The sequence below is a fragment of the Lytechinus variegatus genome, chromosome 18, assembly GCF_018143015.1.
Source record: "Lytechinus variegatus isolate NC3 chromosome 18, Lvar_3.0, whole genome shotgun sequence".
In the NCBI taxonomy this organism is placed as follows: Eukaryota; Metazoa; Echinodermata; class Echinoidea; order Temnopleuroida; family Toxopneustidae; genus Lytechinus; species Lytechinus variegatus.
The window spans coordinates 8,398,430-8,416,350 of NC_054757.1; the positions used below are offsets into that span (position 1 = coordinate 8,398,430).

The following is a 17,921-nucleotide window of genomic DNA, read 5'->3' on the forward strand; positions in this document are numbered from 1 at the left end:
CCAATTATGAAAATAACCAGAAATATCGTGATTTGCGAGGGCACGCAACAGAATTTTATCGAAACTTCATTGTGAAATGACTGGGATGGAATAACATTTGTCATAAGAGCCTTGCACGTAAACTTTAATGTTGACCTGAAAATGACCTTTGACCTTACCATGTGACCTACCACTGCAGCAAAACATTCAAGTTGCCTAAGTACATCTACCATCCAAGTTTTGTTGAAAAGTGACTTACGGTTGCGGAGTTAGGTGTCATAAGAAGTGAGTCTTGCATGTAAACTTATGTTGACCTAAAAATGACCTTTGACCTTATCATGTGACCTCCAACTGCAGCATAACATGCAGGTCCCCCAACTCCATCTACCATCCAAGTTTGGTTGAAAAGCGACTTTCGGTTGTGGAGTTATGTGTCATTAGATTTGTGACAGACGGACGGCGGAAGGAGGGACAACATTTGGATCTGTAAGTCTCGCCTTCACCTCTGGTGGGCGAGACAAAAACAATTCAAAGAGTTGTCATTGATCTGGGGCCCGTTGCAGAAAGAGTTGCGTTTAAATGCAAGTCAAAAAATTAATCGCAAGTCCCAAATGCGCGCTGTTGATTGGTTGAATATCAAGTTGCGCATGATTTTTAGAGTTGCGATTGATCGCAACTCTTTCTGCAACGGGCCCCTGATCAACCACAACTGTGGAAAGACAGCAATGCCAACCTCTAAAATGCACAGTTGTTTGATATGTTTCAGTCTTAAATTCACCCAGAAGATACAAACTATGTCATCAGTGGAATGTATTCTATATTTCCTTTACCTACAAATAATAATAATAACATTAATAGCAATAATAAGAGACCATGACTATTCATAAGTGATGATTCTAAAATCATGACATTTGGCAGACGACTTCACTGACAGAACCCTCCCCATTATGATCACAGTCCCACACTAACCTCTTTACGTATTGCTGCTTCCTGGGCCACTACATCATCCACATCAGTACACGTGGTGATGTTCCTCGTCAGGTTTTCCCTCTCGCGCGGTGTGAACGAAACGTAATCCTTGCCACGCTTAAGGAACACAACTGGTTCATGCCTGATGTTGATCAAGAGAATGTCCTGAAAGGAGAGGATTTAAAAAGTAGCTGAGTTGACAGGCACTCTTGTATCAAAGGCATAATAATGTTGACAGCTGGATTTATAAAGTGATTTTTTGCCTGAGGATACAAAGCACTGCTATTCTATACCCTGGCTTTAGCTGCGCAGCCCATATAGACGCTCTAGTATTCAAGGAATTTCTTCCTACCACCTACCGGGTATCCATTCACCTCACCTGGGTTGAGAGCAGCACAATGTGGGTAAATTTCTTGCTGAAGAAAACATGCCGTGGCTGGGAATCGAACCCACGTCCTTCAGATTGAAAGACGAGACGAGTCATAACCAATAGACCATGATGCCCCCATGTGTTTCCCTTTGGGGTTTTGACACCATTCAGATATAAATCACCCAGAGTAGGAGATTATGACAGCAGAATGAGCAGATGTTATGTAATGCCACTGGAAATTGACTTTTATTAAAGGCGGTGCTGCAACAGCCCGGCTTTGCTCAATCTCAAGTTTAGCCCAATCAGCACTCTTCGCGATCAATCTGGAGATTCAAGAAACCCCATCTCCACCAGCGCAAGAAGAGCAATTCGTGCTCGAGCATTATGGTGTGATGCTGTGAAAAATATAATCCTGAGTGCGTCCGCACCTGTGTGAATTAGCGGGATAATTCGTAAATAGCATGCTATTTTGCAAATAATCCCAAGTTGAGTTGGGATTGCAATCTCGAGATTAATCCTACGAACTAGTGTGATAATTGCGTCTGCATTGCAAACAATCTCGAGATTGTTCAGATCGGGCTAAATTGCCGGATCAGAAATAGTGCGCTAATTTGAAAACTCGGGATGGTGCAGACAGCCCTTCTGTCACAGCCCCACAGGCATTTCCAATGCTTTTCACAAAGTCTAGGGTCAACAAATAATAATCCACTCCCCCTGAAAGGTTGCCAATTTGAGTAAATGCTAGATATATGGGAAGGTTTTTTGTCACATATTATACATGTACAAAATTATGTCTACAAATGATTACGAATAAGTCGACAATTGATTAAAATAAAGGCATTTTAGTGAGATATGGTAATAATATCTATTCAACTTGATTCAAATAGCCGATTCATGATACTACACAACACCAAAAGACATGCCCATAATAACAAGATACTGCATTTATCTCGGACATGGAGTAGTTGTAAGGCAATGAACAGACCTTTGTCGTTTTGGTTCTCAGTAATCCTTAACCCTTTGAACCTGATGTGACTTAAAAAACATGGATTCTAAATGTCAGGTGATCTCTTAAAATGACGTCATCTTTCTAGCACGTGTAGGAATAATTAGTCGATAATTTCAGTCAATGTCGGCGATGATTTCGGAAGGGTTTAGCTTTAAAAAAATTGCCAAAATATGCCACTTTTTTGTGGTTGCTTGTGTCGTATGTGCGGTAAAACACGGTGTAATATGCGGCGAGTCAAGTGCTTACTATGGAGAAGTAATTGGTATATCTGACTTTGGTGAAAACAGTGACTTTGAGCCCAAAACAGACACTAAATTATTTGATATTTCCATTTGTAGACTAGGTTTACGAGAAGCTAAACAACTTCAGCCGGCTCAGACCGGATACTAGCGGGGGGAAGATGCCGTTGGGTCTAGAATCATGGGGAATTGTGAACGTGGTCGATATGTCATTTATGTGCAAATAATTCAGGGTATAAGTCACGGCCGCCCCTAATAATTTCGGGTTCCAAGGGTTAAAGGAGAATGAAACCTTTGGAACAAGATAGCTTGTGTGAAAACAGAAAAATCAAAGAAACAGAACAACAAAAGTTTGAGAAAAAGCAGACAAATAATGAGAAAGTTATGAGCATTTGAATATTGCGATCACTAATGGTATGGAGATCCTCAAATTGGCAATGCAACAAAGTGGGTGATGTCACCTGTGAATAACTCTCCACACTACTTTAATATATATTTCACTTAAATTGCTTCTTTTATCACATCTATCAGTAGATCATGTGTTCTTTCTATAGGAGGGCATGTAATACAGATTTTTAAAGAATGCATCATGGATAAAGAGTTTGTATCATCACCATAAGATAAAGCAAAAAGAGACATTTTGAGGGTATTTTATAGTCTATCAAAGGGAAAGTTGTTCACATGCGACATCACACATCCTTGTCGCATTGCCAATGGGAGGATCTCCATAGCATTAGTGATTGCAAATTCAAATGCTCATAACTTTCTCATTATTTGTCTGATTTTTCTCAAACTTTCTTTGTTCTTATTCTTTGATTTTTCTGTTTCGACACAATTAGCCTACTTGTTCTAAAGGTTTCATTCCCCTTTAAGATTTTTATAGCCCTTATACCCAAGTAGGCCTCCATGGTAAGCGGATCATGCTCTAATTCACAATGAGCCCAACGCATTTATCTAATCATAAGATTATGTTCCCCAATCCATGCATCCTATAAATAATTGAGTGAAGATGTACTTCTACATGTATGAAGAAGGTTTGAAGATTAAATATGACCATCCATGCTAGTTTATTCAAATTTTTAAGTGCATGATGCACAACGTCGGCAGCTAAAGCAGGACGAAATCAGTTTGAGAGCCATTAGCACACTAAAGGCCATCAGGCATTGTTGTTGCTATGGTGACACTATACTAAAAAGACAAAGCCACCCCAACTAAAATTTGGTTTGAATAAAAGGAATAAATCCAACAAGCATAACACTGAAAATTTCATTAAAATCGGATGTAAAATAAGAAATTTTAAAGATTCTCTTAATTTCACAAAACAGTTTTATATGCACATCCTGGTCGGTATGCAAATGAGAAGACTGATGACGTCATCCACTCACTTCTTTTGTTTTTATTGTATGAAATATGAAAAATTCTAATTTTCTCCTCATTGTCAAGTGAAACAATGATTAATTCCTCCCTGAACACATGGAATTAGCACTGTTGAATGCTATATGATTCAGTCAAGTTTGTTCTCATTGTCAAATCTGTAAAAAATTGAAATATTGTACAATTTAAACAATAAAAAAAAGAAAAGAGTGAGTGATGGACATCATCGACTGACTCATTTGCATGTCATTGAGTTGTGCATATCACTGTTTTGTGAAAAATAGCAAAACTTTGAAATACCGTAACTTTCTTATTTTATGTCCGATCTTGATTAAATTTTCAGCATCATGCTAGTTTGTTTTTCTTCTATTTATTCAAATCGACATTTTTCTGGGGTGGACTTGACCTTTAAAATTAGTATGCAGGCACAAAACTGATGTCTATTGAAATTTTATATAGAGATTTGAAAAAAAGTACAATATAAATTGTTTATAAAGACTGCCAAAGGGTGACAGGGCAAATGGTCTTAATGAGCGGGTGGCTTTTATGGACAGGTTCCTAATAACTTTCAATGTAACAAATCCAAATCGGTTGTCTCTGGTATGATCTATTTCTTCATAACAGACTAACTTTATATTATTGAAAGGAGGTTTAGCACATCCACACACAATCTTAGGATGCAATTACTAATTAGGCAGGGATTGTGTGTCTATTTTCAACACACTGTCAATTAAGTGCTCTCTCCCAAACGACTAATGAGCAGTGCACACTCTTCCAAGCTTGATCACTGACAAAAAAATAACAGTAAAAAATACTTTAAGTATGAATATACAAGGTCATATATTCATCTCAACACATGTATCTACATTACACATCACTGAAACAATGAAGACTGATTCATAATGTTGCACATGTACATATAGACAGGGCAGTTAAGCTTTGGCTCATATGGCTAAAGGAGGAATAATCAGGTGCATGATGGCGACGACACCAACAATGATAATGATGTTGAAGATGATGATGATAAGGATGGTAATGATGATGATGGTGATGATGGTGATGGTGGTGATGGTGATGATGGTGATGATGATGACGATGATGATATGACAATGGTGATGATGAGGATGAAAATGATAATGATGACAATCTTGATGATGATGATGATGATGATAATGATGATGGTGGTGGTGATGATGATGATGATATGACAATGGTGGTGGTTATGATTATGATGATAATTATGATGGTGTTGGTGGTGGTGTTGACGATGGCGATAATCAATGATGATGATGATGATGATGATGATGATGATGATGATGATGATGATGATGATAGTAGTAATGATCAGGGATTATCATAAATTATCAATAATGAAAATTATTAATGCAATCAATGATGATCATTATGTTGAGTATAAAAAGCCACAGCCATCACACTGATAAAAATTCAAGAAACTACACTTCACAGGCATATCAAGTACTTTCATCATGACAACAATAAATAAAGATGATGATGATGATGATTATAATGATGACGATGATGATGAGGATGATGATGAGTGATGGAATTGATTAATGATGATGACCATGATTATCATAGAATTTGATCAACGACAATGATTGTTGATTGTAAAGTGGTAATTAATGATTATGATTATGATCAATGTTCATAAATAAATATTCTTAAGATAAGAACAATTGTCCTCATCATTACGATTAAAAAGCTTAATTCCCTGAAGCCAGATTGCACCTACCGAATACTTTTCATGTTCAAGATACTCCATGACTCGTCTCAGCCCATCAGAAGACGGCTGCCCCATGCCATACACAGGGTATCCTCCATGAGCTTTACGAAAGTTTGGCGCTCCATACTTAGCCGTCGTGTTTAGTTCATCCATGTCTTTGAAATGGTCAGCAACCATGAAATATTTTTCCTGAAGGCAAGACAAGGAATCAGAAATTAAAAATACAAAGTAATGTTGAAGGACGAGTCCACTCCAAAAAAGATTGATTTGAATAAAAAGAGAAAAAAAATCCAACAAGCATAACACTGAAAATTTCATCAAAATCAGATGTAAAATAAAAGTTTTAAGACATTTTAAAGTTTTGCTGAATTTCACAAAACAGTTATAAGCACATCTCAGTCGGTATGCGAATGGGGAGACTGATGACATCACTCACTCACTATTTCTTTTATATTTTATTATATGAAAATTTGAAATAGGAAATATTTTGATTTTCTCATCATTGTCAGGTGAAATGAAGTTTCATTTCTCCCTTAACATGTAGAATTCCATAATTTTAACATTTTGTGGTTCAGGCAAGGAGGTCCTAATTGTCAAATTCGTAAAAATAAAAAAATTTGTATAATTCAAACAATAAAAAACAAAAGAAATAGTGAGTGAGTGACATCATCGACTCTCTCATTTGGTTGTAACTGGCTGGTTCATATAACTTTTTTGTTAAAAATAAGCGAAACTTTGAAATGTCGATCATAACTTTCTTATTTTACATTCGATTTTGATGAATATATCAGCATTGTGCTTGTCTGATTTTTCTCTATTGATTCGAATCAACATTTTTCTGAGGTGGACTTGACCTTAAAGCTACACTTATATCAGATCCCTGTTTCACAAAACTTCAGTCTTTAATTGGATCCTCAGAGCAATGCAGATTTCAAACCTTTTTGGTCTATCAAACATTATACATGTACATATGTTAATGCTCTAGTGTGCTTTTTATTTCAAAGGCAAACTACACGTCCCCAACAAAGATTTTAAAAAATAAATAAATAAAAAATAAAAGATAAAATAGAGTAAAATCAATCAAACAACACTGAACAATTTCATCAAAATCGCTTTTTAATAGTTTTTAAAGTTTCACTTGATGAAATGAAACAGTTATATGCACATTTTGGTCAGTATGCAAAAGAGGGGAACAAACTGATGACATCCCCCACTCACATAGCTTCTGTAAAATGTTTTAATTCTGTCCACATTATAATGTGACCTCCATGTAAGATTTGATTCCACCCTAAACATTTACACTGTAGAGTGGAATTGTTGTTATTATCTAATAATGAACTTTAATCTTCAAGAATTGTAGTATTATTTGTCTCTTTCACTAAAATTCTCTCTCTCTCTCTCTCTTTCTAGCATATGGTGTTCACATGGCAATTCATATGCGGGTAATTGTAAATGTGTTCTTCATGCAAACACAACACCTCTTGATAGGGAAAACATTATTCATAATAAAAAGAAAAAAAATAGATGATACAAGAAGAAAGTTTGAATCAAACAGACTGGAAAAAATGTTTAAAAACATGGGCATTATGAATGCCTTCAATTCATGCGAGCTGAGACATTATAGCAGAGCGAAAGATGTCTTTTAGCCAAGACTTCAATTAACCATGGACCTACTGCGTGGGTTAACCAAGGCAGATCCACCTACTGGTTAACCACCACATCATGAAAGGACAAGAGGCGTATTCAGACTGCCTCCATCACAACCAAAGCACGCATTACATGTAAATCACAAGAACATGTTCATACCTTAAAATTTCCAATACATATTATTACCACATTCACCCATAGCAGACCCTTTCAAGGTACATGGAAGTCTCAAAGTTACAAGTATCTGCCTTATGACACTGGCACTGTTTCGACGGTCCCAGACTGGTCAGTAAAAATTGCTGTCGGGCCAGGAACCTTTCAGAAATAGCCAGATTTACTGGTCTGACATGACCAGTAAAAAAATATATCAAATTATTATTTATAAATGACATTTTGTCTTCTACATGTATAATAAATAAATTAAAAATGGCTTTGGCATCTTAAAAAAATGGCTTTCCAAAATTGAGAAATGGTTCTCATGAATTGTTGTGTGTGTGTGTACTGTACTACATGTACTGTTGGTTAGTATTTTTTTTATTGGAGGGGGCAATAAAAGCAATAAAAGATAGGAAAATAAAAGTCTTCATTTATGCTTTTCTTCATTTTGGGGAACCAGTAAATTTTAGTTATGGACCAGTAAAAAATGGAAAAACTGGGTATCTACTGGTCCAACATGAACAGGTTTGACCAGTAGAAAAAAGGGTGTGTGGAGCAGGGAAAAAAATACACGGGGGCTCGGGGCGATTTTGCCCCCGAAATGCCCTAAAGAGCACTGGAAAACTAAAATGGAGCCCCTGAAATTCATATAGGGTCCAATGTAAACTTTAACACAAATTAGGATATTTGGGCTAATGAGCTCAAAAATAGCCCCGGGAAATAAATTATTAATTATTTCCCTGGTGTGGAGCCACGCGATTTTAAATTGCTAGCTCAGCAGCAACCCACGATGCCCATGCGATGCCCAACTATAGGCTGGGCTAAGACGTTTCCCACAATTTACGTTCACACAGCCAAAATACCTGCACCTTGGAAAGTCCCTACAAATAGTTCTTGTAAATTTGTCAAGTAGGGCCTACCTGATACTTTAGATGGTATTTTCTTTCACGAATATAACGACTCATACAAGTACTTAAAGGGATAATCCAGGCTGAAAGTATTTATAGCTTAATAGAGTAGAATTCACTAAGCAAAATGCCAAAAAGTTCATCAAAATCGGATAACAAATAATTTATTGAATTTTAAAATTTAGCAACAATTTGTGAAAACAGTTGTCATGAATATTCATTAGGTGGGCTGATGATGTCACATACCCACTTGTTCCTTTGCTTTTATTATATGAAATTAGGTTTATTCAGTTTTTTTCCTCCAAGAACTAGAAAAATTGGATTGACAACTGATTTAGTGCATTAGATATTTACTGCTGCAACTTATTTCATTATACGGGAGACACATTATTTACAGAAGTATGAAATAATGAAAAAATATGATTTTATGTATTATAACATAAGAAAATGAAAAGTGGAGATGTGACATCATCAGCCCACCTAATGAATATTCATGACAACTGTTTTCACAAAACATTGCTGAACTTTAAACTTCAATAACTTTATTATTTGTTATCCGATTTTGATGAAATTTTCGGCATTTAGCTCAGTGTATTCTACTCTATGTATTGAGATAAAAATATTTTCAGCCCAGACCATCCCTATAACTTTCAAACTGCCAAAAATATTGTGTATTTTCTTATTGGGGTAGATCAGGGAAATGATCAGAGAATAAACTGTATTCTTGAACGTGGAGGCAGTCTGAATACACCTAAGGAGGAATAGTGCATCTCGTGGTTATCCGCATCAAATGCATGAAAGTGAAGGATAATCTGATAGGCAAACATGCACCAACGAGCAAAACTGTCACAACTAATAGGTAAAATTGATCGACAGCAATACAAACCCCTATCTTTGATATTTTCTTTAAAGTTCATTTATCTACATGTAGTGTTCTTGTTTCTTGCTGATCTACATGTATTTTTTCTTTTTTTCTGCCATTCTCTCAATTTTTTTCTTGCTTTCTGTTTTATGACTTTTATTTATGCAGCCTTTCTTTGTCTCTCAATGAAGCATGCATGTATCCCTGTATAGTAAAAGGGTTGGGTACTTCAGCTTACACTGTTACAGGCAATTTTTTTTTTTTGGGGGGGCTACTTCACTTCCACAACTTACTGCCTAAATCTGCAACACTGGAAGCTTTTACATTACAATGAATGGGGATTTCCAGGGCTCCTTTTGTAGTTTCCACGGCTTTTTTGAGCATTTTAAGGGTTAAATCCCATTATAGCCCCCATTTTATTTTCCCACTGTCGTCTTACAAGGATGGTACTCTATTTCAGTTTGAAACAAGCAAAAAATTTATAGTTTTGTTGTGAAAGGTGAACTTTACATGAGGACAGCGTTCTCGCCAGTGTATAATACGCATGGTTCAAACACCATGCGTGCGGAAATGGAGACCAAGTGGAACCATGCGTAAAATTTCAGCGACATGCGTGGAAAAATTAAATGGAAATATTCAGAAAAAAATAATACACTCCATGAACTCATATTTTTTTAAATAGTGACATCAACTTCATTTATCGGGTTGCGCCGAAGTCCCACCAATTTAAGACCACTTACAGGCCTACTACGGCTAGGAAAGTGGCAAGGCGCCCAGCTAGCTCGCGGCTGCTATTGCGGGCATATGACGGCACGGTACGGTCGTTCCGTTGCCTATTCCCCCGTTTGCCCCGCACATCACACCGGCTATGCTCCATGGTGAAACGTCAGATCACAGACTCACACAAAACTTACATGTCGATCTACACGCCATTACGTTGTTTGGTGTTGGAACACAGTCGTAAATCACTAGGAAGTGTCCGTGATATATTTTGCATTTGTGTATGTGCACGAAAGCCACACGCATACGCTCAGCGAATTAAGTTGGATGACGCGTCTCGACTCTATTGACCAACTCCATTACATATCACATGACCCTCAATCATGAACGCTGTTTTGTTCCGAAGTTGAATGCATTTCGTGATTTCCCTTTTCTCGAAAATATTTACAATTCATAAGCTGGAAAGCTGCACTTCTCTTTCTTTGGACTGAACGGCAAGTATCTGTGCATTTATGTGCATTTGTGTGGGCTTAAAAATACGCCACAATGGGGCTTCCTTAGCGTCTCTATTTGATGAAAAGGCCGTCGCTTCCGCGCTCCGCGCGGGAGGGGTGAACCCCCCTTCCGCACCCACCCCCCAGGAGTGGCAGCACAAGTCTCCGACATGGGTGAATTTTTGTTCTCCCCAATGTATAAGACGCATGGTTCAAACACCATGCGTACAATTTCAGCGACATGCGTAGAAAAATTAAATGGAAATATTCAGAAAAAAATAATACACTCCATGAACTCATCTTTTTTTTAATAGTGACATCAACTTCATTTATCGGGTTGCGCCGAAGTCCCACCAATTTAAGACCACTTACAGGCCTACTACGGCTAGGAAAGTGGCAAGGCGCCCAGCTAGCTCGCGGCTGCTATTGCGGGCATATGATGGCACGGTACGGTCGTTCCGTTGCCTATTCCCCCGTTTGCCCCGAACATCACAACGGCTATGCTCCATGGTGAAACGTCAGATCGCAGACTCACACAAAACTTACATGTGGATCTACACGCCATTACGTTGTTTGGTGTTGGAACACACAGTCGTAAATCACTAGGAAGTGTCCGTGATATATTTTGCATTTGTGTATGTGCACGAAAGCCACACGCATGCGCTCAGCTAGCTCAGCGAATTAAGTTGGATGACGCGTCTCGACTCTATTGACCAACTCCATTACATATCACATGACCCTCAATCATGAACGCTGTTTTGTTCCGAAGTTGAATGCATTTCGTGATTTCCCTTTTCTCGAAAATATTTACAATTCATAAGCTGGAAAGCTGCACTTCTCTTTCTTTGGACCGAACGGCAAGTATCTGTGCATTTATGTGCATTTGTGTGGGCTTAAAAATACGCCACAATGGGGCTTCCTTAGCGTCTCTATTTGATGAAAAGGCCGTCGCTTCCGCGCTCCGCGCGAGAGGGGTGAACCCCCCTCCTGCACCCACCCCCCAGGAGTGGCAGCACAAGTCCCCGACATGGGTGAATTTTTTTCTGGCGAGATGCTGCATGAGGATTAACAAATATCAGAAAATGGGGAAATCCATAAACAATTTGATTAAGATTCAAACAAAGTAAAACTTAAAAATATAAATTGTTTGTTTTATTCCTCTAAATAGTGCAGAGAGAAGATGGCTATATCCAAATGAGCTGGATGATGTCAACTTTATTACAAGAAAATTAATTTTCCGCTAACAGGACTTGGAAAGTCTTGATCCATGCAAGTTATAAGTAAAGTTATATAAGTACATATTAAGTTATAAGTAAAAATAATTCTTTTCTTCGAACAACATCCAAAATAATTCTTGTACTAACTCTAATGGCTTACATCAATATAATAGAGGTTTTGACTTAATTTTAAGCACATGAATGAAATTTGAGAGTAGGAAGATTTTAGCTAAAATACAAAATAAAACTAGATTGATTTTAGGCCTGAGTCATCACGGGTTTTCCTCAAACCGGGTTTGAGTGGGAAAAAACGGGCGGGGACCGGGTACCCGAAAAATTAAAATCATATTTCTTTGAAACTTTGACTGCTGTTATTTTTATGCCATTGAGGCGCATGGCGCTGCCTGTATGAGAACCGATGATACGCGGGGGAAGCAAGCGCCGAGAAAGCGATGATTCGGACAAGATTTAACTTTTAAAAAAAGTTAAGCAAAATTCAACTATTCCTATTTTTAATATGAAATATTAAATCACACAAAAAAAACATCACAGCAGCTTACATTTTTCTTGTCATGTTCGATCTTGCCTGGCAATGCCTGCTTCCGACGCGATATCAACGATCTTGGTTATGCATAATCCCAATAAACTCAAACAAGGAGAAAGATCTACGCATGTGCTAGCAAACACACCTCCCTCAAATTAAACTCGCCCAGTCATGATTCTGGATATCGCACAGTGCAATGAGCGGAGTGCAAGAGAGCGGGGAGAGGAAAAGGGAGAGAAGGAGAAAGAGGGGGCGGGATGTGCCAAAAAGGCCGAAAAAACCACATGGACGAAAGAGAGTTTTTTTGGCGCACAACATAAACAAACAACGGAATGGGATTATGTCTGCCCCTTGATTCAACAGCCATGCACCTCATGTTCAACTTTTGCCTTCCCGTCATGGAAATGTCTGTCTTTGTCCAAACTCCAAACCACATGTAGCTCTTGATTTTATTTTTGCAACATCATCATCATTCTCATTTCTCATCACAGTCATCATCACTTTCCACGCATGGCCATCTCCAAAATCACAATTCATGATCATCATCACCAATTTCACCATTCAGGCAGTGACCACCATCATCATTGCAACCATGATTCAGTTGATAACATCACCGCTGCCACCATCATTCATCATCATTCATCATCATTATCTTATCATTATTATCATCATCATATTCGTCATTTTCATTAATCATTGCCAATTTGCCATTATTCAAAAGTCAAAACTCATTTATTAACAATATACTAGTTGTCTAGTAAATTTTATTATTTTTTGAAAACCACTTATGAATACCATCAAAATGATCAAACGAATACGATCGCCATTGGAAAAATAAGTAGTGTCAGAGTTGCACTTCTAGCTAGGGCCTAGGATAGGATCGAAATAGTAGTGAAGGGAAATAAAGAATTTCATGATAAGCCAGGGCAAAACGCTTCTGAATTTGAACGAAACATGATAACAGAGTACATGACCTTACACATTACATAATATTGCCCCAAGAACGAAACCACACTCCAGAAACCGAAAAAGAAAGGTTAGGTCCCTGGATTGAACAAGCAGAGCACGTGCGATCATGCAAAGGGGAGACATTAACATGAACGCCTTCCGCTTGTTCTGTCTCGCCAAATATATGGATACATGTATGTCTGCCCGCTGCATTATTGAGCACGACCCTAAATTCGTAATCTGAGCTCCCTGGGCGAGGTCTCTCGTCTGGCATCTATCAAACGCTTCTTAAATAAATCCTAGATGCCAGTATCTGGAATAAGTCGTATGTGAACACAACTAAAATTCTAAACAAAAAACAATTTTGTAAAGTATATTTTTCTTCGACGAGAAGCATGATTACAAAACTTCCCATAGTTTTAGGCCGTCGTAAGTCTATTTTAACTAAAACCAAATTTGTTTAGACGTGGGGCCCTTCAAGTTCAAAAGTCATTGCAATTGATTGTCAAATGGAATGATAAATTCTTCCATTATTCGCATTAGATTTGAAACTACATGTATTTCTAGATAATATTACTCATTTCGGCCACTTCAGCGCAACTGCGTGCTCAGGCCAGAGATATAGGCGTGGGTACATGAACAGTACAGTATACAAAATGCGCATCCAACGAGCGTCGGCGCTAGCTAGGGCCCTGCACTGATTTTCATTTGCAAGTGGTCTTAAGTTGGTGGGACTTCGGCGCAACCCGATAAATGAAGTTGATATAACTAAGAGGAGTTCATGGAGTGTATTATTTTTTTTCTGAATATTTCCATTTAATTTTTCCACGCATGTCGCTGAAATTTTACGCATGGTTCCACTTGGTCTCCATTTCCGCACGCATGGTGTTTGAACCATGCGTATTATACACTGGCGAGAACGCTGGGTACGGTAGGCGCGCCAGCGATGTGGCGTAGGCAAGGCTGGCACAGCTGGCCGTAGATCGGCGCGGCTCTTCCAAATTGATTTGACGTTGACATACTTCTGTCTTCTGGTCATGAAGTTCACAAGTTTCGCTGATTTCGCATGAGCACAAAGGCGGTTAACTGGTCACAAAGTACATGACAGTGATTTGAGAAGGTAGGAGAATGTTTGAAATCAAAACACTGAGGAATGATAAAGGATTTTATGGGCAGTAATTGTATGTGGAAAACCCGAAACCCGAAAAAGTAAAACCGGGTTTTAGGGCGACGGGCGGGGCCCGGTCGGGGAACCGTTTCGACTCAGGCCTAATGAAGAAAATAAGCTGACTTTCTTCTGGATGCAGTCAAAATTTATTTTATTCCTAGCCAATGAACAGATGAGATATGAATGACACAAGTTTCTAATAGCCTGTGATCTAAAATGAAAATGCACATTGTCACCAAGATGTTTTTGGCAAAAAAGAGTGGAAAATATTCAAAATGATCTCCAGCAGGAAAAATTGTATTGTCCTGGGGTTATTTTTGTTGTTTGAAAGCTTCATCACAATAACATAGTTAGCTTAGTATTTGCTTAGTATTTGCAACACACATGAGATTAATCAGAGATTAAGTAGTCTCATTGGTCCAATTAGATCTAAAAAGACTCACTCAAATATGAACAGCACAAACATCATCACACTATTTCTTGCTCCATCTCTGACTCTGAATTTGATTTTGAAATTTGACTTGTTTTTTAACCTGTTTTTCACATAAAACATGAAATCAGAGTATATCACTTTTATGAAAAGAATTTGTAAACAAACATTTGTCATCTTCCTGACAAATAATTATTTGAAAGCATACAATTTTGAAAAATAAATTTAAAATCTTAGCTTTGATTATCATGGAGTCAGGGTGGGGAGTGACAACATTTTTTGAATAAATAGATAAAATTTGCACACATGTGTACTAACAGGATTAACCCAAACACTGATTTAAAGGGATAGTCCGGGCTGAAAATACCTTCCGACCGTAACAAATAAGGTAATTTCTGTAATGTAGATAATGTAAAAATTTTCACACAACCATATTTCTACTTCTCCCGCGTTAACAGTGCGCTTCTCTCGCCCTTCTGTGCTTGTATGATTAAGTTGATCACATTTTGTGGTGCCTTTATCTCTAATTATCTTGTCAGTCTGCATACACTGTGTATGGGTTATTTTGTTTGACAAAATCATGATTAAAGGGATGGTCCGGGCTGAGAATATCTATATCTTAATCCATAAAATGATGAAAATTTCATCAAAATCAGATAACAAATAATAAAGTTATTGAAGATTAAAGTTTGGCAATATTTTGTGAAAACAGTCGTAATGAATATTCATTAGGTGGGCTGATGTCACATCCCCACTTTCCATTTTCTTATGTTATTACATAAAATCATAATTTTTTTTCAATATTTCATACTTGTGTGAATAATGTCTCCTTATAATGAAATAAGTTGCAGCAATGAATATCTACTCTAAATCATTTGTCAATCCAATTTTTCTAGTTCTTGGAAGAAAAAAATTGAATTTATAAACCTAATTTCATATGATAAAATACAAAAGAACAATGGGGATGTGACATCATCAGCCCACCTACTGAGAATATTCCTCTCTCAATGAGTATCCAGTCTCTTTAATGGCGTAGATTCATATCCCACTGTCGACTACTGAGGAAGCTCTCCTCTTTTTGAGTAAATAGTCATTTCAATAGCAAACTATCCCACCGCTGCCACCATAAATAAGGAGATGCTATCTTGGATGCTCCTTTTTATCAAGAATCATATGATTAAATACTGCAAAATCAATAAATTCTTCCCTACACATAAAAAATATTTTACTTCTTATTTACACAGTCCAAAGTTATTAATATTCATATTCCAGTGTATTGGCAATATAAGGTGGGCAGCCTTTGAAAGTGGTATTGACAGATATGAGAGTAGTGTAGATGCGTGTAGCAGAATACCAAAAAAGAAATCTATAGGGTAGAGGCTGAGGGGTCTATTTGTTGGAAAAAAAATCTTTTAAAGCACTCAACTTTATGTTTAACATAGACCCACTCTTGTGTTTTTGCCCAGTTTGCCTACTCAAAATAAATGAAAGTCTGGAACAAGAAGCAACCTTTTGACTACCAAATTCTGTAATTTTCTTAGATTTTGTACATGGACCACCCGATTCCAGTAAGCAATGGATGAGAAATTAAAGAGAAAATTGCTACAATGGAATTCTGTGGATATTTATTTACAAAAATAAAATAAAGTTTAATGAAATGTACATTTACCTGTATCAAATTGTGTTCGGGCATCCCCTTTTTGATGGCCCCTACAACGGACATCTGCTTCTCTGCAAGGAACAGACACTGGTACTCCTCAAAACAGTCCTTACTGATAACAATAGGAGCCACATCATTACAAATCACATTTTGTCCTTTCCACTTCTCTCTATCCACCGTTACGTTGAGGGAATTCTTTCTGTCTTCTTCTGTGTCAAGGTGCTGGCGCATGGAATTGCGCTGGTTCTGGGCATATTCCGGGGAGGGTGAGCGGGAGGATGCACTGCTTGCTCCTGTCCCCATGGTGATGTTGCTCCGTCTCAGCGATGCAATCTAATGGGATCTGCAAGAAGAATGTACAGTCATGTTAGAACTTTAAGGAATCCATGAGCAATGAAAGCAGCAATCACTTTGAATTCAACGTGACTCATGGCATTCAAACATTATTCAAGATAACATTATGCACGGTATGGTCAACAACCTTTTTGTTTCGTTGCTCCTGCAATAATTGCTTCAGGCTTTACAATTTGTAACTATCAATGATTACACATGAATTATTTGTTGAGGGCCTATTCACAACAAGCTTTCGCTTTACTTTAGGTCCATCCACTTAGAATCTGCATTTATATTGTAATTATGCATAATATTTCGGAATGAGTTGTATGTTTTTCTTTGTATTTTGATTGATTTGTGGAAAATAAATGAAATGAAATTATGTATTTCATCTAAGATGTAGAATTAAGGTTCAGGTAGATAGGGTCTTATGTCAGGTTTGGTTAAAATGTTTTATCTATGGTTGAGGTTACTTACTGCTCTTTCACACGATAAAAAAAATCGTAATTTGACTGATGATTCCAGTTAAAATAAGGCTAATGATGATATTTAGCATGTGTGACACCAAACTACATGTAATCACAATAACAAATTCATATTCTACTCCAAAAGTGAGTTTTACTCAAATTACGGTACAAATTTTCCATATGAAAGGTCTGATGATCACGTGTGAAAAGGCCCTTATTCGATTTACACATGTATAGCGTGTGAAATTTATAGCGAAGAAATTGTCACTGGATCAAATGTCATGAAACCTTTTGTTCACCCAATACAGTGTAATTGACAGTAGCTAAAGGCTCGGTCCCACTGCACTTACGGATGCAAAGAGGATGTAAAACGGAAAAGAATCTTGCCATCCATTGGAAAACATTTTGTATCTGTTGTGTACTCTTTGCATACGTGTTTCATATGCTCTACATCCACCCCTCCACTGTGATTTCATTGTTTGCCCATTTTGTCCATTGTCTGGAGCAGATGAAAACAGACGGAAATTTTGCTTGTCCGCTGTATCGGTTATGAATACATTTTGTGTCTGGCAGCCAGTTAGACCAGGCCTTACAGGACATGTCCAACCCAACAGTAAGTTAACTTGAATAAAAAGAGAAAAATCCAAAAATTATAGTGTCTGACAATTTCATCTAAATCAATA

At 37.5% G+C, this 17,921-nt stretch overlaps 1 protein-coding gene across 3 annotated transcripts in view; it reads right to left on the bottom strand.

Moving 5' to 3' along the window:
* The window catches only part of LOC121431841 (paladin-like), a 69,216-nt gene that overhangs the window by 34,554 nt on the left and 16,741 nt on the right, over positions 1–17,921 (bottom strand). For all 3 annotated transcript variants that reach the window (XM_041629601.1, XM_041629603.1, XM_041629602.1), the window contains exons 2-4: positions 16,448–16,781; positions 5,694–5,873; positions 949–1,113 (exon numbers count right to left, since the gene is read on the bottom strand). In XM_041629601.1, the coding sequence (XP_041485535.1) occupies positions 949–1,113; positions 5,694–5,873; positions 16,448–16,741 (639 nt within the window). In that variant the 5' untranslated portion in view covers positions 16,742–16,781. The remainder of the gene's footprint in view (positions 1–948; positions 1,114–5,693; positions 5,874–16,447; positions 16,782–17,921) is intronic.